General features: G+C 59.9%; 3 protein-coding genes across 5 annotated transcripts; 1 reads left to right on the top strand and 2 right to left on the bottom strand.

Moving 5' to 3' along the window:
* Nucleotides 1–709: 709 nt before the first annotated feature.
* Nucleotides 710–5,269, bottom strand: UBXN1 (UBX domain protein 1). Its single transcript, XM_053968087.1, has 8 exons — nucleotides 5,153–5,269; nucleotides 4,940–4,993; nucleotides 4,243–4,362; nucleotides 3,245–3,388; nucleotides 2,658–2,709; nucleotides 2,214–2,312; nucleotides 1,190–1,397; nucleotides 710–817 (listed from the first exon to the last, which is right to left on the bottom strand). The coding sequence occupies exons 1-8, from the start codon at nucleotides 5,230–5,232 to the stop codon at nucleotides 768–770; spliced, it is 807 nt and encodes a 268-aa protein (XP_053824062.1). The 5' UTR covers nucleotides 5,233–5,269; the 3' UTR covers nucleotides 710–767.
* Nucleotides 5,270–5,952: 683 nt separating this feature from the next.
* BSCL2 (BSCL2 lipid droplet biogenesis associated, seipin) lies at nucleotides 5,953–13,671 on the bottom strand. Of its 2 annotated transcripts, XM_053968073.1 has the most exons (10): nucleotides 13,631–13,671; nucleotides 11,733–11,992; nucleotides 10,401–10,482; nucleotides 9,643–9,786; nucleotides 9,040–9,174; nucleotides 8,410–8,507; nucleotides 7,025–7,157; nucleotides 6,894–6,939; nucleotides 6,503–6,574; nucleotides 5,953–6,181 (listed from the first exon to the last, which is right to left on the bottom strand). In XM_053968073.1, the coding sequence occupies exons 2-10, from the start codon at nucleotides 11,945–11,947 to the stop codon at nucleotides 6,012–6,014; spliced, it is 1,095 nt and encodes a 364-aa protein (XP_053824048.1). In that variant the 5' UTR covers nucleotides 11,948–11,992; nucleotides 13,631–13,671; the 3' UTR covers nucleotides 5,953–6,011. The 2 variants fall into 2 exon arrangements, with proteins under 2 accessions (XP_053824048.1, XP_053824049.1); XM_053968074.1 differs by lacking the exons at nucleotides 10,401–10,482; nucleotides 11,733–11,992; nucleotides 13,631–13,671 and adding exons at nucleotides 9,886–9,970; nucleotides 10,133–10,270 and having other exon boundaries at nucleotides 9,643–9,801.
* Nucleotides 13,672–14,138: 467 nt separating this feature from the next.
* On the top strand, nucleotides 14,139–16,997 carry GNG3 (G protein subunit gamma 3). 2 transcript variants are annotated; one of them, XM_053968097.1, is made up of 4 exons: nucleotides 14,139–14,326; nucleotides 15,093–15,198; nucleotides 15,763–15,843; nucleotides 16,373–16,997. In XM_053968097.1, the coding sequence occupies exons 2-4, from the start codon at nucleotides 15,100–15,102 to the stop codon at nucleotides 16,499–16,501; spliced, it is 309 nt and encodes a 102-aa protein (XP_053824072.1). In that variant the 5' UTR covers nucleotides 14,139–14,326; nucleotides 15,093–15,099; the 3' UTR covers nucleotides 16,502–16,997. The 2 variants fall into 2 exon arrangements, with proteins under 2 accessions (XP_053824072.1, XP_053824073.1); XM_053968098.1 differs by lacking the exon at nucleotides 15,763–15,843 and having other exon boundaries at nucleotides 14,183–14,326.
* Nucleotides 16,998–17,505: the final 508 nt, after the last annotated feature.

Below are 17,505 nucleotides of genomic sequence, written 5' to 3'. Positions count from 1 at the left end.
TGGGGTTCATTTGTGGGTTTTTTCAGTTTTTTTCGGGTTTATTTGGGGATTTTCTTGGGTTCTTTTTATTTGTTTGGGGTTAATTTGAGTTCATTTTGTGCTTCTTGGGGTTCATTTGGGGCTTTTGGGGTTCATTTGTGGGTTTTTTCAGTTTTTGGGTTATTTTTCGGGTTTACTTCGGGATTTTCTTGGGTTCTTTTTATTTGTTTGGGGTTAATTTGAGTTTATTTTGTGCTTTTTGGGGTTCGTTTGGGTTTTTTGGGGGTTCATTTGTGGTTTTTTTCAATTTTTGGGGTTTTTTCAGGTTTACTTGGGGATTTTCTTGGGTTCTTTTTATTTGTTTGGGGCTAATCTGAGTTTCTTTTGTGCTCTTTGGGGTTCATTTGGGTTTTTTGGGATTCATTTGTGGGGTTTTTTTCAGGCTTTTGGGGTTCATTTGGGTTTATTTCGGGTGTTTGGGGTTTATTTGGGGCTGGTTTGTGGTGGTTTTTTTTTTAGTTTTTGGGCTTCTTTTGGGTTTTTTGGGGGTTTATTTGGGATTGTTTTGGGTTTATTTCAGATCGATTTGGGTTTATCGGGGGTTGCTTTGGGTTTACTTGGGGTTGGTTTGGGTTTTTTGGGTTTATTTCAGGTCCGCTTGAGTTTACTGGGGGTTCATTTGGGGTTTTTTCAGGTTCATTTGGGGTTGGTTTGTGTTTATTTCAGGTCCTTTTGGGTTTTTTTCCGGTTTATTTGGGTTTTTTCGGGGGGTTTTGGGGTGCCCCCCCTCAGCTCCCCTCCTTTTTGGCCACGATGACGACGGCGGAGGGAACCAGGCCTGGAAGAGGGGGGGGGGAGAGATGTGAGGACCCCAAAAAAATCCTCAAATTCCCAAAATTTCCCCCCCTCGAAAGCCCCAAATGGCTCCAGAACCGCCCAGGACCCCCCAAATTCTCTGTGAACCGCTGAAATATCAAAAAAAAAACCCCAAAAAGGCCCTCCTGAACCCCAAAAAATCCCTCGGGGACCCCCAAATCTCTGCAAGAACCCCCCAAATCCCCTGGAGACCCCCACAAGCCCCCCCAGGAATCCCCCAAAACCCGTCAGAGATCCCCCAGGAACCCCCCGAAATCGTTTGGAGATGCCCCCAGGACCCCCCCAGGACCCCCCAGATCCTCCCGGGGACCCCTGCAGACCCCCCCAGGCTGACCCAGCTCCTGCAGGGGTTTCTCCATGTCCTCCTCGGTGAAGAGGCGCCGGGGAAAGGCCGTGCGGAGGCAGAAGGGCTGGGGGGGCCCCCCCGTGTCGCCCCCCGGGCCCCCCGGGCCCCCCTGCAGCTCCACGAAGAGCCGCACGGCCGCCAGCGGCTCCCGCGCCCGGAAGCTCTGGGTGAGAGCGCGCCCGTCCGGGAGGCGGAGCTGGGCGGGGCAGAACGGCCCGGGATGAACAAAAACAGCACAAAATGAACAAAAACAGCACAGAATCCACCCGAGTCACCCCAAAATGTACCCAAAACCGCACAAAATCCACCTGAGTCACCCCAAAATGAACCCCAAAATCCACCTGAGTCACCCCAAAATCCACCTGAGTCACCCCCAAATGTACCCAAAACCGCACAAAATCCACCTGAGTCACCCCAAAATCCACCTGAGTCACCCCAAAATCCACCTGAGTCACCCCAAAATGAACCCAAATAGCCCAAAATGTACAAAAATAGCCCAAAATGAACCCAGAACTGCCCAAAATCCACCTGAATCACCCCAAAATGTACCCAAATAGCTCAAAATATACAAAAATACCCCAAAATGCACCTGCGTCACCCCAAAATGAACCCAAACAACCCAAAATGAACCCAAATAGCCTAAAATCCACCTGAGTCACCCCAAAACCCACCTGAATCACCGCAAAATGAACCCAAATAGCCCAAAATGTACAAAAATACCCCAAAATCCACCTGAGTCACCCCAAAATGAACCCAAATAGCCCAAAATGTACAAAAATACCCCAAAATGAACCCAAATAACCCTAAATCCACCTGCGTCACCCCAAAACGTGTCCAAATAACCCAAAATCCACCCGAACCACCCCAAAATCCACCCGAATCTCCCCAGAATGTACCAAAACAACCCAAATTCCAGCTAAACGTACCCAAAATAAGCAGAAGTGTACCCAAAACCCGCCCTGAATCCCCCCAAAATTCACCCAATGCCGTCGGGGATCCCCCAGAGCCCCACCTGGATCCGGCAGTGCTCGTGCTCCCGCCGCGCCGGCGCCGCCTGCGGGGGCTCCTGGGGGGGCTCCTGGGGGGGCTCCGGGGCGGCCGCGGGGGCGAACTGGGGGGGCAGGGGGGGATCTGGGGGTCCCCGGCGGGGCTGCACCCCAAAGTGTCCTCGGGGGATCCCCCCGGGGCCCCCAGCCCGGGGAATCCCCCGAAATCCTGTGGGTTCCCCCAAAAATCCCCTGGGATCTCCCAAAAATCCCCTGGGATCCCCCCCCCAAATCCTTTGTGATCCCCAAAATTCTGTGGGATCCCCCCACATCCCTTTGGATCCACCCAATCCTTTGGGATTCCCCAAAACCTTTGTGATCCCCCCCCAATCCTTTGGGTTCTCCCCCCAAATCCCCCGGGATCCCCCAAATCCCCCGGGATCCCCCAAATCCCCCGGGGTCCCGCTCACCCTCTGCGCCCGCTCCGCCTTGTCCCGCTCAATCTTCTCCCGCACCCTCTGCCTGTGGGAATTTTGGGGGGGGGGGGAACCCCAAAATTTTCAGGGGTTCCCAAAATTTTAGGGATTCCTAAAAATCGGGAGGGGCTGCGGCAATCCGAGGGATCCCGGGGGGATCTGGGGGATCCTGAGGGGACCTGAGGGATGCTGGGGGAATTTGGGGGATCCCAGGGGCCTTCAGGGGAACCCCCGAAGTTTCAGGGCTGCACCCTCAGGTTTGGGGGCTCGGGGAGGGTCCCCAAAAGGTTTTAGGGTGGGAATTTGGGGAGTCCTGAAGGTTTGAGGGAATCCTGAGGGGTTTTTGTCCCCTCGAAATCCCCGCGGTGCCGCCATTGTCGTGAGGGCTTTTCCCGCCATTTTTCCTGAGGGCTTTTCCCGCCATTTTTCCTGAGGGCGCTTTCTCCCCCCCCATTTTGGCGCCCCCTGGCGGCGGGGAGGACTCAGCTCCTCCCGGTGGTTTTTTTTGGGGGGAAATTTGGGGAAGTTTCGGGCGATTTCGGGCAATTTCCGCCACGTTTTGGGGTTTTGATTTTCCTCACCGCGCCGCTCGCTCCTCGGCCCGGTCCCGGCGCCGCTCCTCGGCCGCGCGGCGCCGCTCCTCGTCCCGCCGCCATTCCCGCAGCTTGGCCAGCTCCTGCCCCCGGCGGCGCCGCTCGCGCTCCTGCCCGGCCTCGGAGAGGAGCCTGAGCCCCAAAAACAAATCAATCAGTGAGCCCCAAAATGTCCCTGAGCCCCAAAACCAAACACTGTGAGCCCCAAAATGTCCCTGAGCCCCAAAATCCCGGGGTCACTGAGCCCCCGCCGCTCCTGCCCGGCCTCGGAGAGGAGCCTGAGCCCCAAAAACAAATCAATCAGTGTGGGCCCCAAAATCAACCACGGTGAGCCCCAAAAACAAACACTGTGAGCCCCAAAATCAACCAGTGTGAGTCCCAAAAACAAACACTGTGAGCCCCAAAATCAACCAGGGTGAGCCCCAAAAACAAATCAATCAGTGTGAGCCCCAAAATCAACCACTGTGAGCCCCAAAAACAAACACTGTGAGCCCCAAAATCAAATCAATCAGTGTGGGCCCCAAAATCAACCAGTGTGAGCCCCAAAATCAATCAGTGAGAGCCCCAAAATGTCCGAGCCCCAAAATCAACCAGTGTGAGCCCCAAAAACAAATCAGTGTGAGCCCCAAAAACAAACACGGTGAGCCCCAAAATCAACCACTGTGAGCCCCAAAATACCCTTGAAGCCCAAAATCACTGTGAGCCCCAAAACCAGCCTGAACACCCCAAAAATACCCCAAAACCCACCCAAAAACCCTCCCAAAACCAGCCCAAAAAAACCCACCCAAAAATACCCCAAAACCACCCTGAACCCCAAAATCAATCACTCTGAACCCAGAAATATCCCCGAGCCCCTAAGTATTTCTGAACCTCAACACTCCACTCTGAACCCCCCAAAATTCCCCCTTTGAGCCCCACAGTTCTTCCTGGGACCCCCAAGTCCTCCCCAAACCCCCAAAATTTCCCCCCCCGGACCCCAAATTCACTTCTGGGTCTCGTCCTCTGGGGCCGGCGGCTGCCGGGGCCCCCCCAGGCCCGAGGGCAGCGCCCCCAAATCCGGGGGGAATTCGGGGTCCGAGTCGGGGTCGTCCTCGTGAGCCACCAGCCTGGGGGACCCCAAAATCAGGGGGGTTTGGGGGGGTCCTGGGAGGTTTTTGGGGGGTCCCGGGGTGAATTTTGGGGGTTCTGGGAGGTTTTTGGGGGGTCCCCAGGGGGGTTGTGGGATCCTGGGGAGAATTTTAGGGGTCCCGAGGTGAATTTTCGGGGTCCTGGGAGGTTTTTGGGGGGTCCCGGGGTGAATTTTGGGGCTTCTGGGAGGTTTTTGGGGTCCCAGGAGGTTTTTGGGGGTCCCCAGGAGGATGTTGGGGTCCTGGAGGGATTCTTTGGGGGGCGTCTCACGGGGTTTTTGGGGTCCCGGGGAGAATTTTGGGGACCCAGCGGAGTATTGGGGTTTTTGGGGTCCCTGGGGGGGGTTTGGGGTCTCGAGGGGTTTTTGGGGATCCTGGGGGGATTTCTGGGGCACTGAGGGGAATTTTGGGGGTCCCGGGGCGATTTCTGGGGGGGGTTTTGGGGGGTCCCGGCTGTTTTTAGGGTCCCGGGGTGTTTTTAGGGGGTCCTGAGGGTTTTTTGTGGTCCCGGGATCGTTTCTGGGGGGTCCCGGCTGTTTTTGGGGTCCCCCCTCACCAGTCCATGGCCGGTTCCACGCCGCGGTTCCCGGTCAGCGCCAGCGCCTTCGCCCTGCGGGACCGGGGGGGTCACGGGGGGGGTCCCGGGGGGGGCTCCGGGGCCTCCCCCCAACCCCCCAAATCCCATTCCCGGCCCCGCTGCGGTCACCGGGAAGCCCCGGCTGCTCCCCCCCGCCCTCCCCCGGTGTCCCCGCGGTGCCGCCGCCCTCACGCGCGCCGGGCCCCGAATCCCATCTCCAGCAGCGCCTCCAGGGCCCGCCCGGGCCCGGCCCCGCCGCCCGCCGCCATCATGGCGGCACCGGGCGTCGCGTCACGTGGGGCCGGGGGGGCGGGGTCACGCGGGGACGGCGGCCGGGACGGGACACAACGCGGCGAGAGCGCGCCCGGCGAAAACGAACCCGAAACCGCCCTAAAGTGACCCCAAAACTCACCCAAAAACATCCCCAAAACCCCTCCTAAAACCACCCGAAACCCACCCAAAAATGCCCCAAAATTACCCCCAAACCCATCCAAAAATGTTCCTAAAAACTCACCCAAAAATTCCCCAAAAGTGACCCCAAAACCCGCCCAAAACTACCCCAAAAAAACCCACCCAAAACCGCCCCGAAATTACCCCCAAACCCATCCAAAAATACCCCTAAAAACACACCCAAAAATACCCCAAAAGTGACCCCAAAACTACCCCAAAAAACCCACCCAAAATCCACCCAAAATACCCCAAAAAAGCCCACCCAAAAGTACCCAAAACCCACCCAAAATCACCCCAAAAATACCCCAAAACTGCCCTAAAGCGACCCCAAGACCCACCCAAAAATGCCCCAAAAACCCCAAAATTCTCCCCCAGGACCTTCCCGTGGGTAAAGATTTTGGGGGGATTTTGGGGGTTCTTGAGAGGGGCTGCGAGGATTTTTTTGGGGGGCAAATTCGGGGGATTTGGGGAGGATTTGGGGGGTCCCGGCACCGGCCCGCCCCTCCCCCCACGCCGGATGGAACCAAACCCGATTTTGGGAGGTGGGGGAGGGGCCAAAGCCTTTATTGAGACCCCCCCAAAATTGGGGGGGGGGAGGGGCTCAGGAGCTGGAGCAGAGGTGGCGCTGGCGGGGGGAGGGGCCGTCCGGGAGGGGGGGGAGGGGCGTGGGGGTGACCCCCTCTTCCTCCTGCCCCTCCCCCTCTGCCTCCTCTTCCTCCTGCCCCTCCCCCTCCTCGCTGGGGGCGTTGACGGCGCTGAGGAGGGCGGGGTCTGGGGGGGGGGAGGGGCGGTCAGAGCCCCCAGACCCAAAATATGTGTCCCCCCTCCCCCCCACAACCTGGCCCCTCCCCCACAACCTGGACCCTCCCCCTAGAATTTGGCCCCTCCCACCCAGACCTGGCCCCTCCCCCTTTAAAACTGGTCCCCTCCCCCCCAAAAATTGAGCCCCTCCCCCCCAAAGTTGGGCCCCTCCCCCAAACCTCAGCCCCACCCCCCTCTTTGACCTCCCCAGCCCCCCTTTTGGCCCCTCCCCCCTCCCCCCTCCCTCCCCCCCCGATTTTGGGTGTTTTTGGGGCGCTGCCCCTCCCCCACCCTGGCTCGGCTCCGAGGCTCCCAGGATTTCGGGCTCCTCCGGATTTTGGGGGGAGGCTGAAAGGTCTGGGGCTGGGGGAGGGGCAAGAACGAAAACATGAATCACCTTGAACCCCCCCAAAATCCTCCCCAAAATCCCCCCCAACTCCCCCCAAAACTTCCCGAAGTTCCCCCAAATCCTGCAGCCCCTCCCCCTCCCCTCCCCCTCTCACCTGTCCCCTCCCCTCCTCTCTCACCTGTCCCCTCCCCCACCCTCTCACCTGTCCCCTGCCCCTCCCCCCTCATCTGTCCCCTCCCCCACCCTCTCACCTGTCCCCTCACCCACCCTCCCACCTGTCCCCTCCCCCTCTCACCTGTCCCCCACCCTCTCACCTGTCCCCTCCCCTCTCACCTGTCCCCTCCCCCTCCCCGGGGGCTCCTCCCTGGCTCGGCCGCTCCTGTCACAGGTAGGGGAGGGGCTCAGGTGAGCTCAGGGCTGGGGGAGGGGCGATCCCCCCAAGCCCCTCCCCCATCGCGGCTCACCTGGGCGGGGCGGGGCGGGCGCGGGCCCCGCCCCCACTGCAGGTACCCCCCCAGGGTGAGCAGCGCCAGCAGCGCCCAATTCCCGGCCACGCCCAGCACGGCCGAGGTCAGCGGGAAGTGGTACAGCAGGTACCTGACAGGTGGGACAGGTGGGACAGGTGAGATACAGGTGTGTCACAGGTGTGATACAGGTGTGTCACAGGTGTGTCACAGGTGTGATACAGGTGTGACAGGTGTGAAACAGGTGGGACAGGTGAGATACAGGTGAGATACAGGTGTGTCACAGGTGTGTCACAGGTGAGACACGGGGGACAGGTGAGATACAGGTGTGTCACAGGTGAGATACAGGTGTGTGACAGGTGAGATACAGGTGGGACAGGTGTGTCAGGGGCAATACAGGTGTGTGACAGGTGAGATACAGGTGAGATACAGGTGAGATACAGGTGGGAGAGGTGTGTCAGGGGTGATACAGGTGTGTGACAGGTGAGATACAGGTGAGATACAGGTGAGATACAGGTGGGAGAGGTGTGTCAGGGGTGATACAGGTGTGTGACAGGTGAGATACAGGTGTGTCACAGGTGTGTTAGGGGTGATACAGGTGTGTGACAGGTGAGATACAGGTGGGACAGGTGAGATACAGGTGGGACAGGTGACAGTTGTGACAGGTGAGATACAGGTGGGACAGGTGTGTCACAGGTGTGTCACAGGTGTGACAAGAAGTGGGGCACACCTGGGGGCCGGGCTGGGGCTGAGCTCAGGGGTCTGGGGCAGCTTTGGGGTCAGTTTGGGGCCGGTTCAGGCCCAGTTCAGGCCCAGTTCAGGCCGGTTCAGGCCCGGTTCAGGCCCAGTTCAGGCCCAGTTCAGGCCCAGTTCAGGCCCAGTTCAGGCCGGTTCTGGCCCGGTTCAGGCCCAGTTCAGGCCCAGTTCAGGCCCAGTTCAGGCCCGTTTCAGGCCCAGTTCAGGCCCAGTTCAGGCCCGTTTCAGGCCCAGTTCAGGCCGGTTCAGGCCCAGTTCAGGCCCAGTTCTGGCCCGGGTCAGGCCCGGGTCAGGCCCGTTTCAGGCCCGGGTCAGGCCAGTTCAGGCCCAGTTCTGGCCCGGTTCAGGCCCAGTTCAGGCCGGTTCAGGCCCAGTTCAGGCCCAGTTCAGGCCCAGTTCAGGCCCGTTTCAGGCCCAGTTCAGGCCCAGTTCAGGCCCGTTTCAGGCCCAGTTCAGGCCGGTTCAGGCCCAGTTCAGGCCCAGTTCTGGCCCGGGTCAGGCCCGGGTCAGGCCCGTTTCAGGCCCGGGTCAGGCCAGTTCAGGCCCAGTTCTGGCCCGGTTCAGGCCCAGTTCAGGCCGGTTCAGGCCGGTTCAGGCCCGGGTCAGGCCCGGGTCAGGCCCAGGCGCACCTGAGGCCGCTGAAGTGCGCGTGCACGCGCAGCCGCGCCCCGTAGAGCTGCACCCGCCGGCTGCGGATCTCCACCAGAGCCCCCACGGTGGGCGTGTACTGGGGGAACACGGGGGGTCAGGCACCCCAAAACTGCCCCGGGACCCCCAAAACAGCCCCCAGACCACCCCGGGACCCCCAAAACAGCCCCCAAAACACCCCGGGACCCCCAAAATAGCCCAGGACCCCCAAAACAGCCCCCAAAACACCCCCAGACCACCCCGGGACCCCCAAAACAGCCCCCAAAACATCCTGGGATCCCCAAAACCAGCCCAAACCGCCCCGGGACTCCCAAAACACCCCGGGACCCCCAAACCAGCCCCCAGACCACCCTGGGACCCCCAAAACACCCCGGGACCCCCAAAACAGCCCCCAGACCACCCCGGGACCCCCAAAACACCCCGGGACCCCCAAAACACCCCCAGACCACCCCGGGACCCCCAAAATCCCCCCCAAATCCCCCCCAGGAGCCCCAAAATCCACCCAAAGTCCCCCCTGGAGCCCCAAACTCCCCATGGGACCCCCCCAGGACCCCCAGATCCCCCCCAGGACCCCCAGATCTCCCCCAGGAGCCCCCAGCCCCCCGGCGCACGGGGTCCTCGCGGTAGCGCGCCATCAGCTCCAGCTCCAGGGTCTGGCTCTGCTCGGCGAAGCCGCTGAGGAAGAGGCCGGCGAAGGCCGCGGTGTGCAGGGCCCGCAGCAGGCGCGAGCGGTAGTGCAGCATGGCCTGGGCGGGCCGGGGGGGCTCAGCCCAGACCCGCCCCAAATCCATCCCAAAGACACCCCAAACCCACCCTGAGACCCCAAACCTGCCCCAAACCCGCCCCAAACCCACCCAAACCTGCCCTGAGACCCCAGACCCACCCCAAAGCCACCCCAAAGACACCCCAAAGACACCCTGAGACCCCAAACCTGCCCCAAACCTGCCCTGAAACCCCAAACCCGCACTGAGACCCCAAACCCACCCCAAATCTACCCTGAGACCCCAAACCTGCCCCAAACCCGCCCTGAGACCCCAAATCCACCCCAGAGATCCCAAACCCCATCCCAGTCCCTCCCAGTCCCTCCCAGTCCGTCCCAGTCCATCCCAGTCCCTCCCAGTCCCTCCCAGTCCCTCCCAGTCCCTCCCAGTCCATCCCAGTCCATCCCAGTCCATCCCAGTCCCATCCCAGTCCCTCCCAGTCCCTCCCAGTACCGAGCGCGCGGCCGTGGCCAGCGTTCTCCCGCCGGCGCCGTAGCAGGTCAGGGTCACCATGAACATCCCGAGCTCGCGGTTCACCGGCGACTCCGGCAGCTCCAGCTCCAGCGAGATCCGGTACAGCTGCCCGTAGAGCAGCACCTGCGGAGGGCACACCTGGGTACACCTGGGATACACCTGGGCACACCTGGGTACAGCTGGGCACAGCTGGGATACACCTGAGATACACCTGAGATACACCTGGGATATACCTGGGCACACCTGAGATACACCTGGGATACACCTGGGCACACCTGGGTACAGCTGGGATACACCTGGGATACACCTGGGTACAGCTGGGCACACCTGGGTACAGCTGGGATACACCTGGGTACACCTGGGACACCTGGGTACACCTGGGATACACCTGGGTACAGCTGGGCACACCTGGGTACAGCTGGGATACACCTGGGTACACCTGGGACACCTGGGCACAGCTGGGATACACCTGGGACACCTGAGATACATCTGGCACAGCTGGGAGACACCTGGGATATACCTGAGATACACCTGGCACAGCTGGGCACAGCTGGGCACAACTGACATTTTTGCCTCACATTTTCGGGACATTTTGGCCCCAGATTCCCCCATTTTTGGGGTACTTTGGCCCCACATTTTTGGGGTATTTTGACCCCCCCCCCCCCCCCCCCGTTTTTAAGGCCGTTCCCGGGCCCCTCCCCAGCCCCGAGCCCCCGGAATTTGGGGTTTTCCGGAACCTTCTCGCGGTGCTCCCCCAGCAGGGACACGTTGGCCGAGGGGAAGGAGCAGAGCTCGGGCCCGGGGCTGTCACAGTCCGACCTGGGGGGGCCAAAATCGGGCTCAGGGCTGCGGAATCGGGGCCTGAAGCCCCCCAGAACCCCCCAAAACCACCCCAGAACCCCCCCGAGCCTCACCTGGCCCAGGTGTGCTCAGGGAAACCAACGGGGCACTTTTAGGGGTTTTTTTTTAATGGTTTTTTTTTTTGGTGTTGGTGGGTTTTTTTTTTTAAAGGGTTATTTTAGGGTTGTTCACCCCAAATTCTGCCTCCCCAAGCACACCTGGGCACACCTGAACCCCACAAAGCTCACCTGGGCACACCTGAACCCCCCAAAACCCCACTTGGGCACACCTGGACCCCCAAAAAATCCCTCCCAGCCCCACTTGAACCCCCAAAACTACCCCAAAACCCCACCTGGACACACCTGAACCCCCCCTAACCCCTCCTGGACACACCTGGCCACACCTGACTGCCCCCAAATCCCTCCCAGCCCCACCTGGCCACACCTGAATCCCTCCCGGCCCCACCTGAACCCCCCAAAACTACCCCAAAACCCCACCTGGCCACACCTGAATCTCTCCTGGACACACCTGGACACACCTGAACCCCCGAAAACCCCTCCCAGCCCCTCCTGGCCACACCTGGATCCCTCCTGGACACACCTGAACCCCCCAAACCCCCTCCCGGCCCCACCTGGCCACACCTGAATCCCTCCTGGACACACCTGAACCCCCCCAAAACCCCTCCCAGCCCCACTTGAACACCCAAAACTCCCCCAAAACCCCTCCCAACCCCACCTGAAGCCCCCAAAACTCCTCCCAACCCCACCTGGACCCCCCCAACCCCTCCTGGACACACCTGGCCCCACCTGAACCCCCCAAAATCCCTCCCAGCCCCACCTGGCCACACCTGAATCCCTCCTGGCCCCACCTGAACCCCCCAAAACTACCCCAAAACCCCACCTGGCCACACCTGGATCCCTCCTGGACACACCTGAACCCCCCAAAACCCCTCCCAGCCCCACTTGAACACCCAAAACTCCCCCAAAACCCCTCCCAGCCCCACCTGGCCACGCCCAAATCCCTCCCAGCCCCACCTGAACACACCTGAACTCCCCCAAACCCCTCCTGGACACACCTGAACACAACTGAATCCCACCTGGACACACCTGGACACACCTGAACACAACTGAATCCCACCTGGACACACCTGAACACACCTGAACCCCCCAAACCCCCTCCCAGCCCCACCTGAACCCCCCAAACCCCCCCCCAGCCCCGCAGCCCCTCACCTGAAGGCCAGGTGCAGCGGGCGCAGCACGGCGGCCGCGGGCAGGTAGGCCCAGTAGAAGGAGCCGTAGAGGAAGAGCGAGGCCCAGAGCAGCAGCAGCGCCAGGCTCAGCCCCAGCGCCCCCCGCAGCAGCGCCCGCCGCGCCCCCCGCCCCACCTGAGCCCCCCAGGTGAGCAGCGGCGGGGGCGGGGCCGCGGGGAACCCCCCCGGAGCCATGGCGGGCGGGGGGAGGGGAGGGGAACCCCATGGGAGGGGGAGGAGCTGCGGAGAGAGGGGGGGGAGGGGAGGGGTCAGGGGTGGGGGAGGGGAGGGGAGGGGATGTGCCCCGCCCCCCGCCGCGAGGGAAGCCCGGAATTCCCGCCCCAAAATTCCCACCCCAAAATTCCCTCCCCAAAATTCCACCCCGGAATTCCCGCCCCAAAATTCCATCCCAAAACTCCCTACCCAGAATTCCCACCCCAAAATTCCCTCCCTAAAATTTCCCGCCCCAAAATTCCACCCCAAAATTCCCACCCCGGAATTCCCGCCCCAAAATTCCACCCCGGAATTCCCGCCCCAAAATTCCCTCCCCGGAATTCCCTCCCCAAAATTCCCACCCCAAAATTCCATCCCAAAACTCCCTACCCAAAATTCCCACCCCAAAATTCCCTCCCTAAAATTTCCCGACCCAAAATTCCCTCCCCAAAATTCCCACCTCAAAATTCCCACCCCAAAATTCCACCCCAAAATTCCCACCCCGGAATTCCCACCTCAAAATTCCTACCCCAAAATTCCCTCCCGAAAATTCCCACCCCAAAACTCCCTACCCGGAATTCCCACCCCAAAATTCCACCCCAAAATTCCCACCCCGGAATTCCTGCCCCAAAATTCCCTCTCCAAAATTCCCTCCCTAAAATTCCCTCTCCAAAATTCCCTCCCTAAAATTCCCTCTCCAAAATTCCCTCCCCAGAATTCCCACCCCAAAATTCCCTCCCCGGAATTCCTGCCCCAAAATTCCACCCCAAAATTCCCTCTCCAAAATTCCCTCCCTAAAATTCCCTCTCCAAAATTCCCTCCCCAAAATCCCCTCCCCAAAATTCCACCCCAAAATTCCCTCCCACACCTCAAAATCCCTGGGGGAACCCCAAAATGCCCTCTCCAAAATTCCCACCCCAAAATTCCCACCCCAAAATTCCTTCCCCAAAATTTCCCTCCCTAAAAATTCCCAACCCAAAATTCCGGGACACCCTTCCCGCCCCAAAATCCGTGGGGGAACCCCAAAATTCCCTCCCCAGACCCCAAAATCTCCAGCGGGGTCCCAAATTTCCCTTTCCCACCCCAAAATCCCCTCCCCCACCCCAAAATTCGGAATTCGGGGCAGAGGTGAGGGGGGGGGAGGGGCGGCCCCACCCCTCCCCCACCCCAAAATTTGGGTGGAATGCCCAAAATTTCCATCCCCAGTCCCGAAACTCGGGGCAACTCGAGGCTTTGGGATCCCAGGGAGGATTTTTAGGGGGATTTCGGGAGATTTTTGGGGATTCCCGGAGATTTTTTTGGGGATTTCGGGAGATTTTGGGGGGTCCCGGAATGGATTTGGGGCGTCCCGGAGGGAAGTCTGGGGCATTTTGGGGCGATTTTGGGGGATATTCGGGGTAAGCAGCAGATTTCGGGGGTCTCGGAGGGGATTTGGGGAGGATTTGGGGGATTTTGGTGCCAATTTTGGGATTTCGGGGAGAATTTTCGGGATTCCCGAGGAGTTTCTGAGGGAATTTTGTCGGATTTTCGGCGCCGCGGGCGGATCCCGGGGGTTTTCAGGGCTCCCGGATGCGATTCCGGCGGTTTTCCGGGCGAATTTCGGGGTTTTGGGGGGGATTTTGGGGAAATTTTGGGGGTTTTTTTGGGGGGCCCCCTAGCCCTTACCGAACGCCGGCACCTCCCGCTTCCCGCCACGCCCTGGCCACGCCCCCGGGCCCGCCGCTTCCGGCTGCAAACCCCGCCCACAACTCACCCCATTGGTCGCGCTTAGCTTTAACCCCGCCCCTCCCTGTATTTAAGCGTTCCCCACTGGCTCCGCCCACTGCGGGCCCGCCTGCGCTGGCCCCGCCCCCGCCCCGCCCACTGCGGCCCCGCCGGGCCCCTCCCCGTTTCCATGGCAACAGGGGGAGGTGTTTTTTTTGGGGGGGGGATTTGGGGGATTTTGGGGGGTCCCGGGGGGATTTTGGGGTCCCCAGGGGTCTGGGCGGGGCTCCCTGAGGGCACCGCGGGTTCCTGGGGGGGTTTGGAGGGGTCCCAAGGGGGTGGGCGGGGTCAGGGGGAGTTTGGGGAGGGGGGGGCCCCATGAGGATTTTGGGGCGTCCTGAGGGGGATTTTGGGGGGGTGGGGCTGGAAGGGTTTGGGGTGGGGTCAAAATTGGGGGGAGGGGTGTCTGAAATCCGCCCCTCCCCCACCCCCTCCCCATTTAGGGGGGGAGGGGCGGGGTTTAGAGGCGCCCCCAAAATTGGGGAGGGGGGGGGAAGGGGAGGGAGGGGCAAGGGCGTGGCCCCCGCCCCTCCCCCACCGCAGGCCCCGCCCCCTCCGAGCATCGCCGGGACCGGAGCGGCCGCGGGTCCTGCACAGGTGGGGGAGGGGCGGGGGGACTGGGGGGTCGGGGGGGTGGGGGAGGGGATTGGGGGGGGGGGGCAAAAATCCCGGGAATTTGGGGGGGGTCGGGGGGAAAGGGGGGGGAGGATGGGGGAGGGATTTGGGGTGAAAATTGGGGGAATTTGGGGATTTTGGGGTCGGGGGGGGGAATTTGGGGGGGCTGGAATTTGGGATTTTGGGGGGGGGGGATTTATGGCTGGGGGAAATTTGGGATTTTCCCAGGAGGGTTTGAGGGGGAAACGCCGTTTTCATTGGGGATTTTGGGGTGGGTTTTTGTTTTTTTTTTAATTTTTTTGGGCGTTTTTTAATTTTTTGGGTTATTTCTGAGGGTTTTTTTGGGCGGTTTGGGATTTTTGGGAAGGTCCCAAATTTTGGTTCGAGGGGTTAATTTGGGTTTTCAGGGAAGGATTTGGTTTTTTGTTTTTTTTTTTTTAGAAGGGAAACATCACATTTATGAGGGATTTTTCTTTTTTTTTTTTTTTAATTTTGGGGGGATTTTTTGGGGTTTTTTTTTGGAGGAATTTTGGGTTTTGGGGGGTCCCAAATTTTGGCTCGAGCGGTTAATTTGGGCTTTTGGGGAAGAGGCTTTTTTTTTTAGAGGGGAAACATCTCATTTATGGGAGATTTTCTGATTTTTTTTCTTTTTTTTTAATTTTTGGGGGGGAGTTTTTGGGGGGTTTTGGGGATTTTTAGAGGGTTTTTGGGTTTTGGGGGCGTTCCCAAATTTGGGGTGCCCCCGCAGCCCCCCCATGAAGGGCGAGCCCCCCCCCAGCAGCACCCTGAGCGTGGGCCAGGCCCGGAAAATGGTGGAGCAGCTGAAGATCGAGGCCAGCCTGTGCCGGGTGAAGGTCTGGGGGAAAAAGGGGAAAAAATGGGAAAAAATAGGGGCAAAAAGGGGGAAAAGGCAGATTTGGGGTGAAACAATGAGGAATTTGGGGGGTCTGGGGGGGTTTGAAGGTGATTTGAAGGGTGAGAAGGGATTTTGGGGGGGTAAAATGGGCTTTTGGGAGGTAAAAAATGGGATTTGGGGGCGTTTCAAGGGGATTTGGGGTAAAAAAAAGGGAATTTAGGAAATTTTGGGGGGATTTAAAGGGGATTTGAAAGGTTAAAAGTGGATTTTGGGGGGGTAAAAATGAGGATTTGGGAGGGGCTGGGGGGGACCAGGGCAGGACTTGGGGTTCCAGGGATGGATTTGGGACTCTGGGGGAGTTTTGGGGAGTCCCACGTGAATTTCTGGGGTTTCCAGGTGAATTTTTGGGGGATCCAGGTGTATTTTGGGGTTTCCAGGTGTGTTTTTGGGGGATCCAGGTGTATTTTGGGGTTTCCAGGTGTGTTTTTGGGATTTCCAGGTGGTTTTGGGGGTTCCAGTTGTGATTTTTGGGGTTTCCAGGTGTAATTTTTGGGGTTTCCAGGTGGCTCTGGGTGTTCCAGGTGTGTTTCCGGGGATTCCAGGTGGTTTTGGGGGTTCCAGTTGTGATTTTTGGGGGTCCCAGGTGTGTTTTTGGTGTTTCCAGGTGTGTTTTTGAGGTTTCCTAGTGGTTCTGGGGGTCCCAGGTGTAATTTTTTGGGGTCCCAGCTGTGTTTCCGGGGTCCCAGCTGTGTTTCCAGGGGTTCCAGGTGTAATTTTTGGGGTCCCAGCTGTGTTTTTTGGGGTCCCAGGTGTTTCCGGGGGTCCCAGGTGTGTTTTCGGGGGTTCCAGGTGTAATTTTTTGGGGTCCCAGCTGTGTTTCCAGGGTTCCAGGTGTAATTTTTGGGGTTTCCAGGTGGTTCTGGGTGTTCCAGGTGTGTTTCCAGGGGTCCCAGGTGTAATTTTTGGGGTCCCAGCTGTGTTTCCGGGGTCCCAGCTGTGTTTTTTGGGGTCCCAGCTGTGTTTTTGGGGGTCCCAGCTGTGTTTCCGGGGGTACCAGCTGTGTTTTCGGGGTTCCCAGGTGTGTTTTTAGGGGTCCAGGTGTGGTTTTGGGGGTCCCAGGTGTAATTTTTGGGGTCCCAGCTGTGTTTTCGGGCCGTTTCTCCCCGTCCCAGGTGTCCAAGGCGGCCGCGGAGCTGCTGAGCTACTGCGAGGCGCACGCGTGCGAGGACCCCCTGCTCACGCCCGTGCCCACCTCCGAGAATCCCTTCCGCGAGAAGAAATTCTTCTGCGCCCTCCTCTGAGCCCCCCCCGCGTTTTGGGGGACCCCCCCTCACATTTCGGGACACCCCCGTAAAATTTAACGCCGATCTCACCCCAAAAATGAGGCGGAAATGAAGGGGGGGGGGGGTTCATTTGGGGTCCCCCCCACAGCCGGGACCTCCCCCCTAAATTGGGGACCCCCCCCCCCAAAAAGCCATGGGTGGGGTCCCAGCTCAGAATTTGGGGGGTTTTGAGGGTCCCCCCACCCCAAAAAGGCTTCAAGGATGGACTCAGGGAAGGTTCTGGAGACCCCCCCCTAAAATCACCCCCAAATTCCCCCTCCCCTCATCACTCCCCACCCCCCCCCTCAAAATGGGGACCCCCAAACTTTAGGACACGCCCAAAATTTCATCTCTCACCTCCCCCAGCACCGACCCCCACCCCAATTCCGGCTCTGAGGGACCCCCGGGGGGGTTAAAGGGGGGGGTTCCCCCCGTTTTGGGGTGCCCCCCCCCCAAATAAACACTTGGCGGCACAGACGGGGCCGGGGCCTTTTTGGGGATCCCCAGAAGAATGGGATTGGGGGGTGGGAGGCAAGGAATTGGGGTGGTGGGGGGAGGAATTTCCCAAAATTAAGGGGAGGAGGGGAATTTTGGATGGGGATTTGGGGTGGGGGGATGGGGGGAGGGGGCAGAGAGAGGAATTTGGGGTTGGGGGAGGAGGAAGAAAGAAAAGGGAGGAAGGAAAAGGAGGAAAGGGGAGGAAGAGGAAGGAGGAGAAGGGGGAAGAAAAATGGGGAAGAGGAGGAGGAAGAAATGAGGAGGAAGAGGAAGATAAAGGAGGAAGAGCTGCCCGAGCCCCTCAGGGCCCCACGTACAACATGGCGGCGCCCACTCCTTCCAGAGGACGCCGCCATGACACTTACGCATGCGCATTGGACATCCGGCCGCCCCAAGATGGCGCCTCCCAGCACCCAAAATGGCGGCACGCGGCGCGGCCTCCGCGCCCGCTTCCAAAATGGCGGCGGGAGGGAGAAGGGGCCCAC

Source organism: Vidua chalybeata, chromosome 32 (genome assembly GCF_026979565.1).
Source record: "Vidua chalybeata isolate OUT-0048 chromosome 32, bVidCha1 merged haplotype, whole genome shotgun sequence".
Classification (NCBI taxonomy): Eukaryota; Metazoa; Chordata; class Aves; order Passeriformes; family Viduidae; genus Vidua; species Vidua chalybeata.
This window is presented reverse-complemented; position numbering and strand designations above follow the sequence as displayed.

Bases quoted from the DNA above. Each gene is read 5' to 3' on its own strand.
- UBXN1 (XM_053968087.1), bottom strand. From the start codon at position 5,232: ATGATGGCGGCGGGCGGCGGGGCCGGGCCCGGGCGGGCCCTGGAGGCG. The intron at 4,363-4,939 runs GTGAGGGGGGAC...GGGGTCCCCCAG, and splicing joins GTGGAACCGGCCATGGACTG to GCTGGTGGCTCACGAGGACG. The intron at 3,389-4,242 runs GTGAATTTGGGG...TTTGGGGCTCAG, and splicing joins CCAGAGGACGAGACCCAGAA to GCTCCTCTCCGAGGCCGGGC.
- BSCL2 (XM_053968073.1), bottom strand. From the start codon at position 11,947: ATGGCTCCGGGGGGGTTCCCCGCGGCCCCGCCCCCGCCGCTGCTCACC. The intron at 9,175-9,642 runs GTACTGGGAGGG...CGGCCCGCCCAG, and splicing joins TGGCCACGGCCGCGCGCTCG to GCCATGCTGCACTACCGCTC. The intron at 6,182-6,502 runs GTGGGGGAGGGG...CCCCCCCCCCAG, and splicing joins AGCCTCGGAGCCGAGCCAGG to ACCCCGCCCTCCTCAGCGCC.
- GNG3 (XM_053968097.1), top strand. From the start codon at position 15,100: ATGAAGGGCGAGCCCCCCCCCAGCAGCACCCTGAGCGTGGGCCAGGCC. The intron at 15,199-15,762 runs GTCTGGGGGAAA...TGGGGTTTCCAG, and splicing joins CCAGCCTGTGCCGGGTGAAG to GTGGCTCTGGGTGTTCCAGG. The intron at 15,844-16,372 runs GTGTGTTTTTGG...TCCCCGTCCCAG, and splicing joins GTGATTTTTGGGGGTCCCAG to GTGTCCAAGGCGGCCGCGGA.